This window comes from Neovison vison, chromosome 6 (genome assembly GCF_020171115.1).
Source record: "Neovison vison isolate M4711 chromosome 6, ASM_NN_V1, whole genome shotgun sequence".
NCBI classification, from domain to species: domain Eukaryota; kingdom Metazoa; phylum Chordata; class Mammalia; order Carnivora; family Mustelidae; genus Neogale; species Neogale vison.
The window spans coordinates 221,676,415-221,695,133 of NC_058096.1; the positions used below are offsets into that span (position 1 = coordinate 221,676,415).

Genomic DNA, 18,719 nt, shown 5'->3' on the forward strand with positions numbered 1-18,719 from the left:
GGCTCAGCGGGTTAAGCCGCTGCCTTCGGCTCAGGTCATGAGTCTTGGGATCGAGTCCCGCATCGGGGCTCTCTGCTCAGCAGGGAGCCTGCTTCCTCCTCTCTCTCTGCTTGCCTCTCTGCCTACTTGTGATCTCTCTCAATAAATCTCTCTCAAATAAATAAAATCTTTAAAAAAAAAAAAAAAGAATGTCACATGTAGGGTGCCTGGGGGACTTGGTCGGTTGAGTTTCTGCCTTCAGCTTGGGTCATGATCTCCGGGTCCTGGGACTGAATCCCATATTTGGCTCTCTGCTCAGTGGGGAGCCTGCTTCTCCCTCTCCTTCTTGTTCGTGCTCTCTCTCTCTCACTGTCTCTGTCTCTTTCTCTCAAATAAAATCTTAAAAAAAAAAATGTTACAGGTACCATCCTGTGTCTCCCTTGTTAGAACCCTAGGAAGTCTCTATCATTATCCTCTGGAAAGGACTCTGAGGATCAGAGAGGTTAAGTAGTCTGGGCAGGGTCACACAGTAACAGTCAGAAGGAGACCTGCACAAAGTCACACAGTAACAGTCTTTTATAACGCTATTAGCTTTAGACTGGGGTTCCCCCCCGGCCTCAGTTTGCTCATATGGAAGATGGAATTATATAACTCCTGCCTCTTTTCAGGGCGTGTTGAGAATAAGATCCAACGCCAACCTTCTATATGCATTCCCTTCCCATTCCGAATCAGGTTATCAACGGTAGAGAAAGGGTGCCGGATATTCGAGGTTAGGTGGTACAGGAGGGAAAACGGAGTTACCCCTGTACTGGCCGAGTGGGTGGAGCTTGGGGTGAGGGGCCAACGTTGAGACCACCGGGGAATAAGGACCGAGCTAGTTATTTGCGGGAGACCAGACCCAACCCTGAGACCTGCAAATTGTCTTTCTGCTTGGCCCTTCTAATCCCAAGGCTGATGGCAGGGTGGTTTAAGGAAGGAAGAAGGGCTTATGTCCCAGGCAGGGTCGTTAGAGCAAAGTCCCTGGGTTCCACCCTCAGCCGGGACCCACGTGGCCCTTCCCTCAGTCCCTTCCCACCTACTAGGGGCTGGTTTCAGGCTGCAAGTCCTGGGGCTGTCACTTCCCCTCTGGGGGCCTCCCGGGTTTCCCCTTAAAGCCAAATTATTATTACAAAAGCCGAGTCAACCCGTTTGGGTGTTGAAAGGCGCCTTTAATATGTTGTGCGTAGAAGTAATAAAGTACAAGGGGCGGTGGGAAGCTTTGAAGTCAGAGAAGGACAGACTGACTTCGCCTTACCCATGGCAGCGCAAGTTTCCTACCTGGAAGGTAATGTGGTCATGATAATAGCAATAAATGAGTATAATGCGATTAGATGTTAGAATGGAGGTAAACAGGACCCCGGACAGAGCCAGCCACTCGAGAAGCCCTCTGGAAAAGGCAGCTATCAAGCAGGTGCCGGCCCTCTCCGTGCAAGGGAAGGAGGAAGGGAAAACTGCGGCCCCGAGCCCCCCACGCGGCGGACCGCACCCGCCAGCCCTCCCCAGGCGCCTACTGTGTGCAGCGGGCAGCCGGCCGGGCCGGGTCAGGCTGTTCTCACCGCTCGTCCCCTCCTCCCCCTCCCCCGTCCCCCGCCGGACCTCTCCCACGACCGGGGAGGAAGTGGGAGAAATGGACAGGGAAAAAGAGTTGGGTTAAGCCAACGCCTCCCCACTCCCCATCGCTGCCTCTCCGGAGCCACGCAGACCCTGGCGCGAGCGGCCCGCAGGACCCAGACGTTCGGGGCCCGGGCCCCGTCCAGCCCGGCGGCCCGCAGTTGGGTGGGGGAACTCGGAAAGCCGGGAAAACAACCGCCCAGCCCGCCCCTCGCCAACCCCTTCCCCCGCTACGCCCCTGGCGCAGCGGGCGGAGGCGACTCTTTTATATAATCGCGGGCAGGCAGGTTGGCTGCTTCATTTAGGGACCCAGGAGCCCAGCGGACCCAAGCCGTCATTCGAAAGCCCGCCCCCGGCTCCCTTCTGCGGCTGGGCAAACTGAGGCCCCGGGAGGGCCGGCGCCTGGCCCGGGGTCCCCACTCCCTCGCGCCCCCACCCACCCCCAGCAGCCCGGGCCGCCGCGACCCACGCCCGCGTCGGTCCTCGCAGTGCGCACAGCCCTCCCCGCCCCCGCTGCCATCCTGCCACGCCCCGGGCGTCGGGGGCAAAGCCCGCGCCCCCCCGCGCCCGCCTCTGCGCAGAGGCTGGGGGCCTGTTTATCTGGAGGCCCCCACCCCCCCTCCACCCCGGGGGGCCCGCTCCCCCCGCGCCCCGGGGAGCTCTGGGGCCAGATAAGCTGGCAAGCTGGCACGGCGCCGCGCAGCGGGGCGGAGAGGTCAGAGGAGGGGGGGCGCGCCGGGGGCGGGCTGGACCCCCCCCCAACTTGACAAAACCTAATAACAGCCCGGTCTCCCCGGCGCAGCAGGCGAAGCCCCACGGGAGGGCAGAGACGTGGCAAGAGGGGACCTGCCGAGCCTGTTCTGGCCTCCGAGGCCGGGGTGGGGGGGGCGGGCTGGGCGTGGGGGGGGGCCGGCGGCTGCGGCACCTTTAAGACAAGGGAGGACCCCTCTTGCCCTCGGAGAAACCAGGAAGGGAGTCGCGAGCATCATACGGGGCTTTGGCTGTACTGTACAGTTACTGTAGGGGCAGTGACGCCGCCGCCGCCGCCGGAGCGAGGGAGCGACGAGGGGAGAGCGCGAGAGGCGGAGAGCGAGAGACGCGGACCCCGGAGGCGAGCGGCCGAGGAGCCCAGTCCCAACTCCGGGCCCCGGCCCCTCGCGCCCCGGCCCGGCCCGGCCCCGGCCCGGCCGCGCGAGGTAAGTCAGCGCCCGGCGCGGCCCCCCGCACGGGGTGCAGGGCGGGGACGGGCCGGGGGCGCTGCGCCCACCTCTGCCCTCCCGGGAAGGGGAGATCGCGGAGCCGCGGACGTTCCGCAAGTTTCAGAGGAGGGGGTGGTTGGCAGCTGCCCCGAGGCTGGAGGCACCCTGGATCCCGAGCGCGGGGAGGGGGCGCCGCCCGGGAAGGGGGATTGGGGGCGAAGTGCATGGACTTGTGCCCCAGCGGCCCCCCCCCCCGCCAGTGCATGGCTTTTCGGGGATCCCAGGCGCGCGGAGAGCGGGGGAGGGGAAGCGGGGCCGCATTGAGGGTGGGGGAAACCGGCGTGGGGAGATAGGGGGGCGCGTCGCGTGCTAAGTTTGCAGCTAGGTACTGGGGGTGCTCTCGCCCCCCGGGGGCCTATTCGGTGGTGCGTGCATACGTTGGAGTTGGCCTGGGTTGAGCTCCATGGGGGATGGGGGGGGAGGGGGCTGAAAAAACAGGGAGGGGGGCTTTGCAAAGGAGGGGGAAGGGGTGGAGTGTCCCGGTGGGCGGGAGCGGCCGCAGGGACTTCTGGACGTCGTAGTCCCCACGCCGCTTGCGGCTGGCAGGTGACAGGAGGCTCGGACTACATGTCCCAGGGTGCCTCGCGCCGGCGGCCCGCCGCGGTCCGCGGGTAGGGGCGGTGCGGAGGAGGGGCGGTGAGCGGCGGGCCGGCGAACCAATGGGCGCGGGCCGATCGCGCGGCGCGGCGCGGGGGCGGGCCGAGGCGGCCTAGGGGCGGGGCCTGAAGCCGGGCTCCCCTCGCCGGGGGCCGGTGGCGGTCCCCGGCTTCCGGCTGCGCGGCCCGCGGGCCGGCCCCCTCCCCGCCCCGGGGCCCCTCCCAGCCTGGTTGTGTAACCGTCCCCAGCCCCCCTCCCCTTGGCCCCCCGCCCCGGGGGGGTCACCCACCCGGCGCTCCCCGGGGAGGGCGGCGGCCCGAGCGGCCGCGCGGCGCAAGCGAGCCCGGGGATGCGCGGCCTAGTGCAGGCCGGGCTCGGGCGTGGGGGAGGCGGGCGGGCGGACCCAGATCCGGGGTAATTTGCATCGCCCTCCCCCCAGCCCGGGTGGGGATTGGCCGCCGGCGGCGGGGGGTGGCGCGGGGCCAGGCTCACTGCCGCCTCCCGGCCCCTCGGAGGGAGCCAGCCCAGCCGCAGCCGCCGCCACCGCCGCCGCCGGGGCCGGGCCCCCTCGCCGCTGCCCCGGGAAGGAGGTAGGAGCCCCCCGCGCGGGCGGCGCGGCGGGGGCCCGCGGGCCGGGGCGGGGGCCGCGCGCTGCGGCCGGGGCGGGGGAGGGGGCCGCTTCCTGCCCCCGCCCGGGCCTGACTCAGCCTTGGGTGGGGGGACCGGCCTGGCCCCTTGCCCCGCCCGCGCGCGGCCGCGCGGCTCCGGCCCCCGAGGAGGGGGCGGAGAGCACCCCTGTTCCCCCGCCCGCGCCCCCAAAGCGCGTGACCCCGTCTCCTCTGGCCCGGACCCCCCTCCTTCCCCTTGACGCCACCACCACGTGCGAACGCTGAGCCCCGGCAGAGGAGGGGGTGAGCTGGTGGGATCCGGCCCCCTCCCTCGCTCTTCCTCCCTCCCTGGCTTGGGAACCAGCTCCCTCCCCCGGCCCCAGGCCTGGGAACCAGGCAGGGGCCTGAGCTGAGCGCTGGGGAAGGTGCACCCTCAGGCACAGGCCTTTGCGGGTTCTGGGACGCACTGCCCGCGCTGGCTGGCTGCGGGGGAGCCCGGTGGACCGCAGCAAGAGACTGCTGTCCAACCAGGCCGGGGCACCTAGTGGGCGCCCACTAAATGTTTGGGAAATGCAGCCAGCAGTGGAGTGAGCGGCAGGGGGAGGTCGACAACTAGCCTCTCTCTCTCTCTACCACCCCCCCCAGCCAGGCGGCGGAAGTGAGAGAGGTGTTGGTGCCCCTTCCCCGCTGTGCCCACCTGGTTCACCCATGGGTAGCAGGCTTGGTTTACTCCCCCCTCCTCACTGCCAGCTGCCTCTGGGAGCAGGGCTGGCTGGAGAGGGCATCCGGGATTCCATGTCAGCCCCCCCCAACAGGGCCAGGGCGTAACCCTGAGTGTGCCGCTCCCTCACTGGGGGGGCCCTCCGCACGACCCGCCGATCACTTCCTATTGGCAGAGCTGGTATTGGGAGAGGTCGGGGAGTCCGGGCTGGGCCCTCCTGCTTCCGGGCCGAGGGCTCCAGGCAGGGGGCATTTCCCCCGGGGCCACCCCCCAGTGGGGCCCCTGGAGCACACCGGGCCTGGCACTTGTCGGCTGGGCTCGGGGCTCTGTTTACCGCCAGCCATCGCTGTGGCGACGGGAGCCTAGGGGAGAAGGGGGGGCAGGAGCCAGTGACTGGGAGAGCGAAGCCCTGGGATCCGCATGCCTAATGAAGGAAAGAGGAGCCAACGGGGACACTGAAATTTTAATTCGTGGGTCACTTTGGGGGGGTATTTATTATTTAGCTCTGATTGGCTGCGTGGTGGCCAGTCAGCACCCTGGCCCGGGCCGGGAGCCACGAAACTCTCCGCGCTCGCGGGCCCCAGGAGAAGCAGTGTTAGGGCTGCGGTGGGGAGCTGGTGTGCCCTTTTCTGCGTGTGGGATACTGAGGCCCCGCAGAGCTCAGCTTCTGTCCAGCAGGGCAGGCTCCCGAGGCAGTAGCAAGCACCTGTGTTTGCTTTTTTCCTTGCTTTCTCTTCCTCGGGGCCCTCCAACCTACGGCTGCTTCAGGCTGGCAAACCCCCCACACCCGGACCCCGGCCGCCGTTGCCTTAGGAGGAAACCAAGGCAGGGAGAGGACCCTGACGAGGGGGCTCACAGCAGCCTTGGGAGCCTGTGGGAGCCTGTGTCGTGGTGAGGCGGTTGGGGACCAGGGCTCAGGGGCAAGCAGAGAGCAGCCCAAGGTCACCTCGCTGGAGCAGGGTCTGTCCCCTGTGATCCTGCCTCCCAACTCAGGATGAGGCCCAATCTTCCTTCCTCTCAGTGGAGGGGCGCCCACACCCCTGTCTTCCAGAGGGCCTGGGAGTTGAGAGCAGGCGTCTGGAGGCCAAATGGAGCTTTCCTGGGGCTCTCGAACCCCTTTGCACAAAGAGGACAGTGAGACTCAGAGAGGGCCAGCGAGGTGCCCAAGGTCACACAGCACAAACCCCTGGCCTCTCACGTCCCAGTCTTTTCTGGCCGGCCCTTTTACGACTTGCTGAGGCCTTTCCCACCCCCTTGGAGCCACAGTCCCGCACCTTGGCACCTTGGCACCTTGGCCCCTGAAGACGGGCAGGGCTCTGGGTTTTATGACCCATTATACCCAAGATGACTGAGGTCACCTCGAAAAAGCCGAGTCTTGGGGCCGGCTGCTCTGCAGCAGAGCTGGCCCAGGTCTGCGGGGGTTTCGAATGACGCCCTACCGGCTGCTCTGTGACGTCGGACAAGCCCCTCAGCCTGTCGGAGTCTGGATGTCCCCCCTCGTAAAGTGGTGTTACAGGGTATTCTGCGGTTGGTGGCTGCAGGTGTGCCTGTGTTCTTGCTCCTTCCCTCCCCTGTTGAGGGAGCCCCTAGGTCAGTTCAGGGCACCACCTGGATTCTGCTGGAGTATGTCTGCAGCCCAGCCCCTTGAGACGTGCGGCAGCCCCCACCTGTCACTTTGTGCTCCAGGCACCTGATGGGCCATAAACCGCCCTGCCACAGCCCTGGGCGGTGGGGACCAGAGGAACAGGCTTGGGTGGGGGCCAGGGTGGCCCAGTCCTAGCCTACCCCTTGCCCCACCCAAGGTCTGCCTGGGGAGGTCACCCCTCTGTCCACCTCAGTCTTGCCGTCAGCCCGAGTCTCTGGGCCTGAGGGTTTGGTCAGTGATTCCCAGGGAGCGTCAAGGCCTGGGAGAACCCCTCCTGCATCCTTCTCCTGAGGACCAGGGCTCCGGACTCCAGGCCTGCCCCAGGCTCCCTGCGTGACCTCAGGCAAACCTATCCCTCTCCTGGGCTATCACAAGGCAGTGCTGAGGGGGCGTGAGAATAAGCTGTCCTCGGCCCCAAGGCCCCCAGGGGAGGGGGATTTAGTCCCTTGTTGGTGCCCCGGGGGCAGCGTGGAGGAGCGGGGGAAGGAGCCCTGGTAGGACCAGTTAGACAGTGCAGAGCTCAAAGTCAGCTCTGTCCTGTGACCCTGGGCAAGTCCCTTCCCCTCTCTTGAGCCTCAGTTTCCTGACCTGTAAAGTGGGGCAGTGATTACAGACCCTGTGATGCTTGATGTCAAGATGATCGAGATCAGGCCCCCCACCCCCGCCCCCGAAGCTGTGGAGGAGCAGCTCCTGCCCTTGGGGCCCGAGGCCCGCGTCCGGAGTACCAAAGCGCGAAAGATACCCGCGGAGAATCCGGCGCTTGTGAGGAGTGTGGCCAAAGGACCGGCCCCTCCATCTGTCCCCCCAGCAGGCTGTGAACGGCCACTCAGTGGAAGTGTCCCCACCCACGCCTTTCTGGTTTAACTGGAAAACAAGGCCCGGTCCCACCTCCCATCAGGATGTGTTTGATGGGAGGGAACTTGGCGGCTTTGTGGGCACGGGACACTAGGGCCCCCCAATAGGCCCCGATAGGCCGAGCTCTCCTTTGGGGCTTGGAGGCTGAGCCCTCCTCCTGCCCAGGCTGGGGGCGGGGGCGGGGGTGGGGCTGGTGCAGGCACCTCCTGGTAACAAGCAGGCCTCCGGGGAGGGAGGAAGAGGCTGGAGGTACAGAGGAGTCTGGCTCCTAGAGGCTCCCCAGGCCTCTCTTGGCGTTTTGTACAAGCAGGTGCAGCCTGAGCAGGGGTGGGGTAGGCAGGGATGGGATTTTGGGAGGCTTGGCTTTACTTACCCCAAGTGATGGGCGGCTCGTTCCTTCTAATACCATGAATGGCCTCTCTCGTCCTGGGGCTTCCTTTTGGAACCCAGTACTGGTGTCAGGGCTGTCACTTCCTGACCTGTGACGGCGCTCAAGAGCGTGGGAATAGGGTGAGCCTCAGCCCCACCCATGAGTTGGGGGTCAGATGGGATCCCCATGACCTCCTCATCACCCTTCCCCCCCTGCGCTTCCCACTGGGCCCGCAGCCTTCCTGCCTCTGGCCCTTTAAGGCCTGGGCAGGAAGCCCCTCCCCATTTAGGGCAATAATGGACACATAAAATGGCCGAGGGCCTGTTTGCTGGTGTCTGGCCTGGAGGGAGGCCTCTGAGGACAGGCAGGCTAGGAGCCCGGCAGCCACGCCAAGCCCTTGGTGCCCCCCACTCCCTAATCGGGACGCTGCATTCCTGTCCCATTAAACCCCAGGCCGGGGACCGGGCCAGGCAGGGATTGGCACCAGGTCAGGGCGGGGTTACCCGTTGGGACCAACCTTGCAACACAGGCCGCTGGCCTGGGAGGGGGCGGGGGTGGCTGGGTGTGGGCCTGGCAGCCGCACCTGGGCACCAGACTTGCTGTGTGACCTTGGGCGGGCCACCCACCCTCTCTGGGCCTGGGCCTGGTTTTCCCCTCCAGGTGACAGCTCCTCTCCCCTGGCTTCCTCCTGGGCCGGCCCCCACACACTCCCCTGACACACAGTAGGTGGGGAGGGGCTAAATTCCTGCAGTAACACTTAGAGATTAAGTTCCAAGGCGCCCCCCCACACCACCCCATGCACAGAAGAGGATCAACAAACAGCCTCGTTGGGCCTTTGGGGACCAGTGCTGGCACACAGTAGGTCCTCAGGCAGAATTTGCCCAGTGGGTGACAGCGAGACCCTGGGCCTAGAGCAGCCGCAGTCCCCTTGCTGCTGTCGTGACCTCTGAGGAGACCGGGGCACAGAGACCCTGTGTTCTGCCCAGAGTCCTACCACTTGGAAGTGGAAGAGCTGGGGCGGGCCCGGGCTGCTCTGCGCGGCACATAGTAGGTGTTAGAGTTCCCTTTGGGTTCTTGTCATTCTCTTCTGCGGGTGAGGGGTGAAGAGGCCTTGACCCCTCACTAAGCTGTCCCCAGCACCCCCCACAGGACTCCTCCAGGATGACATCACATGGCCATTAACCTGCCCACCCTGGGCTGCCCGCCCCCTCTCCTTCCTGAAGGGTGGGGGAGAAGGAGGAGGCGCGCCCCAACCCTCACTTTGCACCCTTGACCTTGGGAAGCCTGGTAGATGTGGCCTCCTGTCCCTGTCCCTCTCCCAGGCGCCCACCTCTGGGCCTTGGCCTCTGCTGTTCCCCATGCTTGGGACGCCCTTCCCACAATCCTGGGGTCCTTCCTGGCGGCACCTGCGCCTCCTGGGACCAGGGGAATGAACCTCTGACCTCACCCTGGGGCCCTTAGCAGTTGCGTGGCAGCGGCTCGGGTCTGCTAGTCTGAGTCCCAGCCCAGCCGCTGGTCTGCTGGGTCGCCTTGCCTGGGTCTCCTCACTGCTCCGAGCCTCTCCTTGTCTTTAAAGCCCAGGGTTACAGTGGGAAGGATGAAGTCAAGGTGCCTGGTTAGTGCCTGAATTAGTTCCTGAAATGTCCAGGGCACAGAGGAGGCCCCAGAAGGGCCAAAACCGGCCCGGGTTCTGCCACCTTGGAAGAAGTGCAGCAAGCGACCCCGGGTTGGACGGGAGGGGTGGGACGGGGGAGCCCGGGGGCGAGGTGGGCGGGGCTGGGTGTGGGCTTTCTCCAGCGCCTGGCTCTGTGGTCTTCGGTTCATCCGGTTTGCTGCGCCCCTACTGTGCGCCCGCGGCGGTGGCGGGAGGGGGTGGGCGGGGAGCACAGAGAGAAGGGGTGCCCCACCTCTAGCCCGGGAGGAGCCTGCTGAGGCCTGCCCCTCTGCCGCCGAGTCAGCACCCAGCACCCCGGAAATCCCGCAGAGGCGAGTGCGGGGGCGGAGCTCTGATGAAAGATGGGCCTGGTGGGTGTGGGCCTGAGCTCAGGGGACCCCCCCCCCCCCCGCCACCTCCCGGCCTGGCCGGCGTGGGGGTGGGGCTTCCCGGAGGAGAGGAGTTTCATTGGATTGTCATTGCCAAGGAAACCGCCTGGTGTGGGGGCACCTACTAGGCGTCAGGTGTGAGCCGGGCCTGTTGGAGCGCAGGAAGCCGTGAGGCTCTCCCGGGAGAAGACGCAGGGCCCAGTGGGTGTGGAACAGACGCGGCTCTTTGCTGCCAGGGGCCCACCTGACCCAGCGAGGGGGCTCAGCTGCCTCCCCTCTCCTGGCATACACCGTCTTCTAACTCTTTCTTAGAGGGAGGCACCCAGGAGGCCTGGGTGGGGGCCGTGGCCCAGGGTGTGGCGGGCAGGTGGCCTGTGTTCCTGGAGAGAGGGTGTGGGCCAGGTGTCTGCAAAGCCAGTTTGGTTTCCAGGGTGAGGGACGAGGTGATGGCTTGTTGGGCTGGTGGCAGAAGCAGGGACATGGGAGGCCAGACCCAGAGGGTCAGGGTCGCCGGGCGCCCGGGCTGGGGGTCCAGGTGTGTCTGGGCCCTTGTGTTCTCCTCTGTCAGTGGGGGTCATACCGCTCTCGCGGAGCAGGGGGGCTCTTTGGCCTGTATCCATGCTCCCAGGCCAGGCCCTCCGGAGGACGTCTTACGGTTATGTGGGGAAAGAGATGCTCTCGGACCCGGTGTGGACCCCAGGACTTGGCCTGCTGCCCCACACCAGTTCCGAGGCCCAGGCTTGCTCCTTCCCAGCCGGGTGGTTCCAGCAAATGAGAACCTGGGCCTCCTCACCCTTGAAGTAGGGCTGTGCGGGCCCCTTTGCCCTGCGGGCTCAGTGCCCGTGGGAAGGCGGGGGCGGAGTGGCCGTGGAAGGGGGGCCGGTGAATCATCCGAACCATCTCAGGGCCCGACCTTGAGGCCCCCAGAGACACCTCAGGGTCCGAGGGGACGCTGGGGCACCCCGGTGGGGGGGACAGATCAGCCAGGGTGGCCATCTTGAGGCGGATCAGAAGGGGGTGAGGAGGGCCAAGGCCAGTCTGATCCGGAGCCCATCTGCCCGCTTGCTCCCGGGGGCCTGGGGCCAGACAGCAGATGGTGGCAGGGGGTGGAAGCCGCCATGGGGGCTCCTCCGAGGCTTCCCGGGGCTGAGCCTCTCAGAAGGGGTCAGCCTCCCATCTTCCTGCTCCCAGCAGCCACTTGTCAGCCTCCCCCCCTGCCAACGGGCTGGCGGAACTGAGGGGGGAACCGAGCAGCTGGTGCGGTCAGCGGGAAAGAGGGCGGGCCACAGAGAGAAGCATCCTGGGAAGTGTAGTTTGTGCCTGTGTGGCTGCACAAAGGCCTCTGTGTTGGCCCCAGGGCCTGGACCCCGTCCCCAGGGCGGCCCGGGCTTGGGACCGTTCCGCCACGGCCTTGGGGCCGGCCGCACCGACCCTGGGCTCCGTGGCCCGCCAGGCTGGCCCTTCGAGGTGGGAGGGATCTGGGTTCGAACCACGCTGGGCTGCTTGGCGCTGGGGGCTGGCGCCCCAGAGGTCCTGAGGAGGCCGAGGAAGGCACAGCTGCACCCCTCTCCTGGGAGACGTCGGGGGGCTCTGTCCTGGGAGCCGACCGGCCAGAGGACTGTGGGTGGTGTTGGGTGGCTCGGGGCAGCCAGGGGCTCCCCAGAGAGGGCGGAGGGGTGCGGACGGGAGCCAGAGGGTTGCACAAGCGCCCGAGTGGTTGGATGAGTCACAGCCCAGGGGAAGGCGGAAAAAAGGAGTGGGGAAGAGGGGCAGGACGGACTGAGTGCCGCCCCCGCCGTGGCCAGCTCTTCCAGAGCCCTCTGTCCATTTAACGGATGGGGAGACTGAGGCCCGGGCCGGACAGCAGTGGCCTGGGTGGGCCTGATATGGGCCCGAAGCCCGCGGCCCCTCGCTCCACCTCTGCAGGGTCCGTCCGTGGCAGGCAGGGGAAAGCAGTCCCAGGGCCAGACTGCTCCGTGGGGGCTCCACGGGGCTTGTTGTGACGTCCCTGGCTCCGTGACCCCAGCCTGGTCTCTGGGTCGTAGCCTCTTCCTTTCCCTGACTCAGAGCCCCCAAGTGAACGGGGCTCACTGGGAGGTGGGAGGGAGGGTCTGGGAGGCCAAGAGGCCAGGCGGACATGGACCCTTGGCTCATGCACCCTAGGTTTGAGCTGGGGTGCAGTTGTGGGGCTGTGGGCACAGGTCTCCTCCCCGAGGCCTGGTTTCTCGCCTCCCTGGCAGAGATGATGCTGCCCGGGTGGGATGGCGCCTGGTGGGTGGCTTGTGTCAATGCCTCCTAGAGAGGCTGGGTGCAGGGGCAGAAGCCAGTGCTCCGCGTCATGAGGAAGCAAGTCCCGGGAGGCATTCGTTGGGCACCTGCTGTGTGCTCTTGTCCCACTGCAGAACGCCTCTTGGGGGGGCCGCCTGGAGGGCCTTCTAGTGGAGGACAGGGCACCAGGGTCCGCCCCCTGAGGCATCCAGCGTGGGTTTTGCTGATGTCATCTCACCTTGGTGGTGCTGAACCGTACCCCCCCACCCCCCACCCCCTGCCTTGGGCAACTGAGGCTGGGGGGCAGGGTGGGGTGCCCCTTTCCCGGGGTCCCCGGCTGGCACCCTCACGAGCACCCCTCCCTCCCCGGCGCTGTAGGTCTCGGCGCGGAAGATGGCCGGCGGCGTGGACGGCCCCATCGGGATCCCGTTCCCTGACCACAGCAGCGACATCCTGAGCGGACTCAACGAGCAGCGGACGCAGGGCCTGCTGTGCGACGTGGTGATCCTGGTGGAGGGCCGGGAGTTCCCCACGCACCGCTCGGTGCTGGCGGCCTGCAGCCAGTACTTCAAGAAGCTGTTCACGTCGGGCGCCGTGGTGGACCAGCAGAACGTGTACGAGATCGACTTTGTCAGCGCTGAGGCGCTCACGGCCCTCATGGACTTCGCCTACACGGCCACGCTCACCGTCAGCACGGCCAACGTGGGCGACATCCTCAGTGCCGCCCGCCTGCTCGAGATCCCCGCCGTGAGCCACGTCTGCGCCGACCTCCTCGACCGGCAGATCCTGGCGGCCGACGCGGGCGCCGACACCGGGCAGCTGGACCTCGTCGATCAGACCGACCAGCGGAACCTGCTCCGGGCCAAGGAGTACCTCGAGTTCTTCCAGAGCAACCCCATGAACAGCCTGCCCCCCGCCGCCGCCGCTGCCGCCGCCGCCTTCCCCTGGTCTGCCTTCGGCGCGTCCGACGATGACCTGGATGCCACCAAGGAGGCCGTGGCCGCGGCTGTGGCCGCCGTGGCCGCTGGTGACTGCAACGGCTTGGACTTCTACGGGCCGGGACCGCCGGGCGATCGGCCCTCGGCCGGGGACGGGGATGAGGGCGACAGCAACCCAGGTCTGTGGCCCGAGCGGGACGAGGATGCCCCCACCGGGGGCCTCTTCCCACCCCCCGTGGCCCCGCCGGCCACCGCTACGCAGAACGGCCACTACGGCCGGGGTGGGGAGGAGGAGGCGGCCTCGCTGTCGGAGGCAGCCCCCGAGCCGGGCGACTCTCCGGGCTTCCTGTCGGGTGCGGCCGAGGATGGGGACGGGGACGGGCCCGAAGCGGACGGGCTGGCGGCCAGCACGCTGCTGCAGCAGATGATGTCATCGGTGGGCCGGGCGGGGGCGGCGGCGGCGGGGGACAGTGACGACGAGTCGCGGGCGGACGACAAGGGCGTCGTGGACTACTACCTGAAGTACTTCAGCAGCGCCCACGACGGGGATGTTTACCCGGCCTGGTCGCAGAAGGTGGAAAAGAAGATCCGGGCCAAGGCCTTCCAGAAGTGCCCCATCTGCGAGAAGGTCATCCAGGGCGCGGGCAAGCTGCCGCGGCACATCCGGACCCACACCGGGGAGAAGCCCTACGAATGCAACATCTGCAAGGTCCGCTTCACCAGGTGAGCCAGCCGTGGGGGCGAGGCCGGGGGGCGGGGTTGCTGCAGGGGCGTGGCCAGGGGGTGTTGCATGGGCCCTTTGCCTCCACTGCAGGCACGTGTGGACCCCTCCCCACGTGTGGACCCAGCCACGCGCTCGCAGGCATGCACACAGCGCGGGCACACGCAGGGGTGGCGCGGTCCTGCCTGGAAGGGTGCTCCTTCCGTTTTGGGGCACCTACCTCCCCTGCGGCCCTCGGGGAGCAGCCTTCGGGTGCGGGGGGAGCTTGGGTGCTCACCACGGGGAGTGTGCGGGCGCTGGGGCCGAACCACAGGAGGCTCAAGGGGAAGGCACAGGGAGGCGCTCTTCTTCTTTTCCCAGGGGTGGTTCTTCTCCACTGTGCTGGAGGCGGATGTTTGCCTTGGGAGGGGGTGGCTGCCCCATAGGGCATCGGGAGCTGTGTTATCTCCTTGAGTCTCCTGGGAGCCCTGGGGGCCTCACTGTCCTGGGCCAACATTTATGGCACACTTGCTGGGTGCTGGGCCCGGTCCTAGGCAGTGGGGACCCAGGAGTGCAGAGACACGCTAGAGGCCCTGTGTGGGCGAGGGGGCACATCTGAGGCAAAACCATAGAATTGGTAACGTGAGTTGGTAGAGCTACAGGGAACAGAGTTGGGGGGCAGCAGCTGTTTTAAACAGAGCCAATATCCCAAGGAGGCAAGGGAAAGGCAACGTGAACAGCCGGTGCAAAGGTCCTGAGGCCAGTGGACTTGGGGGTTGCAGCTACCTGTGGAGCTACAACCTCCATGGGCCTACGAGCTACTGGGCTTGGTCCCCAGGCAGGACGAGTCCGAGGCCAGGCTAGGGGAATTTGTGATTGGATCTTAAGAGTCCAGAGCTGGCTGGTTGGGCCTTGTGGACCAGCCCAGTGGAGGTGGGGGGCTGGCGTGCAGGGGCCTGGCCAGGCTGGGTGACTCAGCATCACCCCCCTACCCCCACCCGCCCTGGGGTTCCCCCAGCCACGCCCACCCAGGCTAAAGAAAGAGGCCATTGTCCCAGCTTCCCGGTCCTGCCCCATGGGGACAGGACAGAGGGGCTGACCTCTGGCCCCCTCCCCAGCAGGCCAGGAGAAGAGGGTGTGGCCCAGACTACAGGGCCCGGCATCCCCGGCAAGGGGCCAAGGGTGTAGGTGGGAGGGAGGCTAGTTGGTGGCCCAGCTCCCACCCCTTTGGTGAGCTTGGGGTGCTCAGAGTCTTGGGGCCTCCCTCTTTCTCCAGACAGGAGTCCTAAGGTGTCTGTGGGCCCTGCCCTCAGGGGTCTCTGGGTCCAGGAGCAGCCTGATAGAGGCCTAGCAAGCCAGGGCCTAGAGAGGTGACCAGGCTGAGCAGAGGCCTGGAGCACCCCCGCCCCACTCCCCCAGCTCCCCTAACCACAGGCCTGACGCAGTTTCATTCTGACCTGCTGTACTCGTGGTTACCCCACCCTGACTCAGGCTGATCCTGTTTGTCATTCGGGGAAGCTGAGGCAGGGAGAAGGTCCCTGGGCTGTGCCTCTTCCCCCATGTGCCCACCTGGCTCCTTTTGGCCCCCAACCCAGGGCCCCAGCCCCCACGCCTTCCTCCAGGCCAGGGAGCCCAGGGGCCCCTCTGAGTCACACTAGAGAGTTGAGTAAGCGGGGCCTGTGGCAGCCGGGGCTATAATTACCCGGACCAGGGCTGGGGGTGACGAAACAGACTGCTTCCACCCCCACCCCACCACTGTGCGGCCCCTGACCCGCTGTGCAACTTGGGTCAGGTCACTTTCCCTCTCTGGGCCTCACGTGTGGAAATCTCTGTGCACTGCTTGCATAGTCCGAGGGGCTGCTGTCCCCTCTGGACCCGGCCCCATGCTAGAATCCAGGCAAGGCAGTCGGAGGACTATGTTAGCAGACTTTGGGTGGCGTGAGAGGAAGGGAACTTGGCGGCTGCATCCCCTCACTGCTGACAGACCCGGTCAGTCCAGGGAACGATGAGTTCACTGTGGCCCGAGTTCCATTGATGCACCTAGAAGTAATAAGGCTGGAGAATAGGCAGGAGTGTTGTTGCAGAGTGCCAGGTCTTGACCCTCAGAGCAGTAGAGAGTCAAGAAAGGGTTAGAGCAAGTAAGGACACCAGTTCTGTGGGTGATTCCAGAGGGAGGGACCTGGGGCTAGAGGAACCTCGGGGAGACCAAGTCTCTGACTGAGGGGAAAGCCTTCCTGGAGGAGGAGGGCATTTGAGATGGGGCTTTGAAGGATGAATAGGAGTTTGTCACTCCTGGCTCTGACCAGGCTGGCCACATGTGAAAAGTGAGAGACCCAGTGTATCTCAGATGTTGCTGGCTGGGGCTCCTGAGACCCAGGTATCTGCCGTGCCGAATGGGTCCAAGCAGGAGCCCTCTCCTGTGACTGGAGACCAACACAGTGCGGGAAAACGTCATGTGAGTCACTGCTGTGATTTTACATTTTCTGATAGCCACATTTTAAAAAAGTTAAAGGGACGGGTGAAAGTGATTTGAATCCTACCTTGTATCCTTTTTTTAAATACATCTAACATGTAACCAGTGTGCCAAATCATAAATGAGTTTTTTTACATTACATTAACCAGATAAAGTCTTCAGAATCTGGGATGCATTCTGCACTTCTAGCACCTCTCAGTTCGGACAGGACATGTTTTCAAGGGCTCAGGGGCCACGTGCGAGCAGTGGCTGCTGGGGGACAGAGCCGCAGCTGGCCTGAAGTTGCTTAAGGCTGACAGGCTGACCAGCTTTGGGGGCCGAAAGGCCCCAGGTTGAGCTTGGTCCATGCTGTTCCCTGTGGGGCAAGATGGGCAGGCAGAGATCCCAGAATCACCCCGATCCTGCTGTCTTGGGGCTCATGGTCCAGTTAGGCAGACAGATGAGGAACAAGGAAACGGGCACGGGAGTCAGATGGTGGTGGTGGTGTCGACTGGAGGGTGGAGGGACCTCTCTGAGGAAGTGACATTTGAGCTGGAATTTAGATGTGAAGATCTGGGAAGAAAGTGCTCCAGGCTTCAGGAAGAGCACAAGCAAAGGTCCTGAGGTAGGCATGTGCTTAGCGTGTTGCTGTGACAGCCAGGAAGCCGGGGTGGTCGGAGCCAGCCAAGAGAAGCAGAGGTGCTGGGAGAGTTGATGGGGCCTAGGGGCCGTGGGGTGGAGACTCATGGCCCCAGAATGCAGGATTGCCGGTGTTAAAAACCAGGACAGCTGGCCCCCCCATCTGTTACCAAACACCCGGGCATTCTGCCTTGTGCCCTGCAGTATATTTCAGACCCTGGAATAGGGCCTGGTGCTCAGCAGGCGCACCATAAAAGTCCCGGGGGGAAGCCTCTTCTATCCCTCCTTCTGTGGCTGAGAAAAGGGGTCCAGAGAGGTTCAGCCGTTGTCATGAGGCCACACAGTGAGTAATTTGAGGCCCATTTCCATTCCTGTGGGCCCTCGGCGCCTCCCTCGCCCCAGAGCGCCCAGCACTGCCCCTGCTCCAGCGCCGATGTCTCACGTCCCCAGCCAGGCCAGCGGGTGGGGGGTGGGCTGCGGGGGGCCCCCCCGGCGGTGCCCGCTGACCCCTCGCCCCGTCCACAGGCAGGACAAGCTCAAGGTGCACATGAGGAAGCACACGGGCGAGAAACCGTACCTGTGCCAGCAGTGCGGGGCGGCCTTCGCCCACAACTACGACCTGAAGAACCACATGCGTGTGCACACAGGCCTGCGTCCCTACCAGTGTGACAGCTGCTGCAAGACCTTCGTCCGCTCCGACCACCTGCACAGACACCTCAAGAAGGACGGCTGCAACGGCGTCCCCTCGCGCCGCGGCCGCAAGCCCCGCGTCCGGGGCGGGGGGCTCGGGGGGCCCGACCCCTCCCCGGGGGCCGCCGCCCCACCCGGCGCCCCAGCCCCGCCCGGCTCCCCTGACGCCCGGCGCAACGGCCAGGAGAAGCACTTTAAGGACGAGGAGGAGGACGAGGAGGCGGCCAGCCCCGACGGCCTGAGCAGGTTGAATGTAGCGGGTGCCGGCGCAGGGGGAGGCGACGGGGGCACCGGGCCCACCGCCGACGGCAGCTTTGCGGCCGGACTTGCCTGAAAACCAAAAAGAGAAAACAGAAACCCGAGAGAGAGAGAGAGAGAGACAGAGAGAGAGAGAGAGAGAGAGAAAGAGAAAATCACCCACCACCCCCCCAAAAAACACAAAAAAAGAAAATCTATCTATATACAGATATCTATATCTATATATATATATACAGATATATATATATGAAACGTCACAGAATCTAGGGTAGTGCTTTTCTCAGATTTTTCTCCTTCATGATGTTCTCTCCCTCCACGGGGACCCTCGCCCCCGCTCCGGCTCCCCATCCCCCCACCCCGTCGATGGGTTTCGGGGCTCACTTTGGGGTTTTGTGGGACACAGATGCGGAGGCCCCCAGACGTCCCCCGGCACGGAGTCTGGGGTCCCATCTGAGGCCTGGTCAGGGCCCCAGGCCCCAGGTGGAGGTGAGGGTGGCTGTGGGGGGCTGGGGACGGGGGGGTGGGTGGGCTTTTGTTTTCCTCCCCTCGCTGGTTTCTACGAGTCTTTCAGACAGGACCTTAAACGCTCTCTGTCCGCTGTGAGTGGACGTTAAAATGTACCCCGTCCTCACCCCCCACCCTCCTTCCTCAGGGCACTTACTAAGTGGGGGTCTCCCCGCCTCCGTTTCCCCAATGGCCTCCCCGCCTCCCGTTCCTGCCTGTGGTCCTCTGTGTCTCCTGGCCGCTGTGACACAAATCTATTTATTTCCAGGCCTGGAGAGAGGGGAGCCCCGGGGGGTGGGGGGGGCGAGGGCACCAGGGCGGCGCCCAGGGGCTCCTGCCGCCTCCCTTCTCGGCACTTACACCCCGGCGGACCCCCACCCCCACCCCGGACCTCCGCTCAGGGCGCCCCCCCCCCAACCTGCGCTCCCTGACCAGGCCGCCCAGACCCCACGAGACGACGTTTGGAGATTCGAAACTTTTTTGTCTTCACCCTCCCTGCCCCTGCCCAAGTTTTTAAAGCACTTTTTAGATTTTTTTTTCCTT

General features: G+C 65.2%; 1 protein-coding gene across 2 annotated transcripts; it reads left to right on the forward strand.

The window, feature by feature from the left end:
- Positions 1-2,542: 2,542 nt before the first annotated feature.
- Positions 2,543-17,765, forward strand: ZBTB7A (zinc finger and BTB domain containing 7A). 2 transcript variants are annotated; one of them, XM_044254552.1, is made up of 3 exons: positions 2,543-2,825; positions 12,374-13,656; positions 17,250-17,765. In XM_044254552.1, the coding sequence occupies exons 2-3, from the start codon at positions 12,389-12,391 to the stop codon at positions 17,746-17,748; spliced, it is 1,767 nt and encodes a 588-aa protein (XP_044110487.1). In that variant the 5' UTR covers positions 2,543-2,825; positions 12,374-12,388; the 3' UTR covers positions 17,749-17,765. The 2 variants fall into 2 exon arrangements, with proteins under 2 accessions (XP_044110487.1, XP_044110486.1); XM_044254551.1 differs by lacking the exon at positions 2,543-2,825 and adding an exon at positions 3,672-4,075.
- Positions 17,766-18,719: the final 954 nt, after the last annotated feature.

Excerpts from the sequence above, each read along its gene's own strand:
- ZBTB7A (XM_044254552.1), top strand. The coding sequence starts at position 12,389 with ATGGCCGGCGGCGTGGACGGCCCCATCGGGATCCCGTTCCCTGACCAC. Across the intron at positions 13,657-17,249 it reads TGCAAGGTCCGCTTCACCAG|GCAGGACAAGCTCAAGGTGC; the intron begins GTGAGCCAGCCG and ends CCCCGTCCACAG.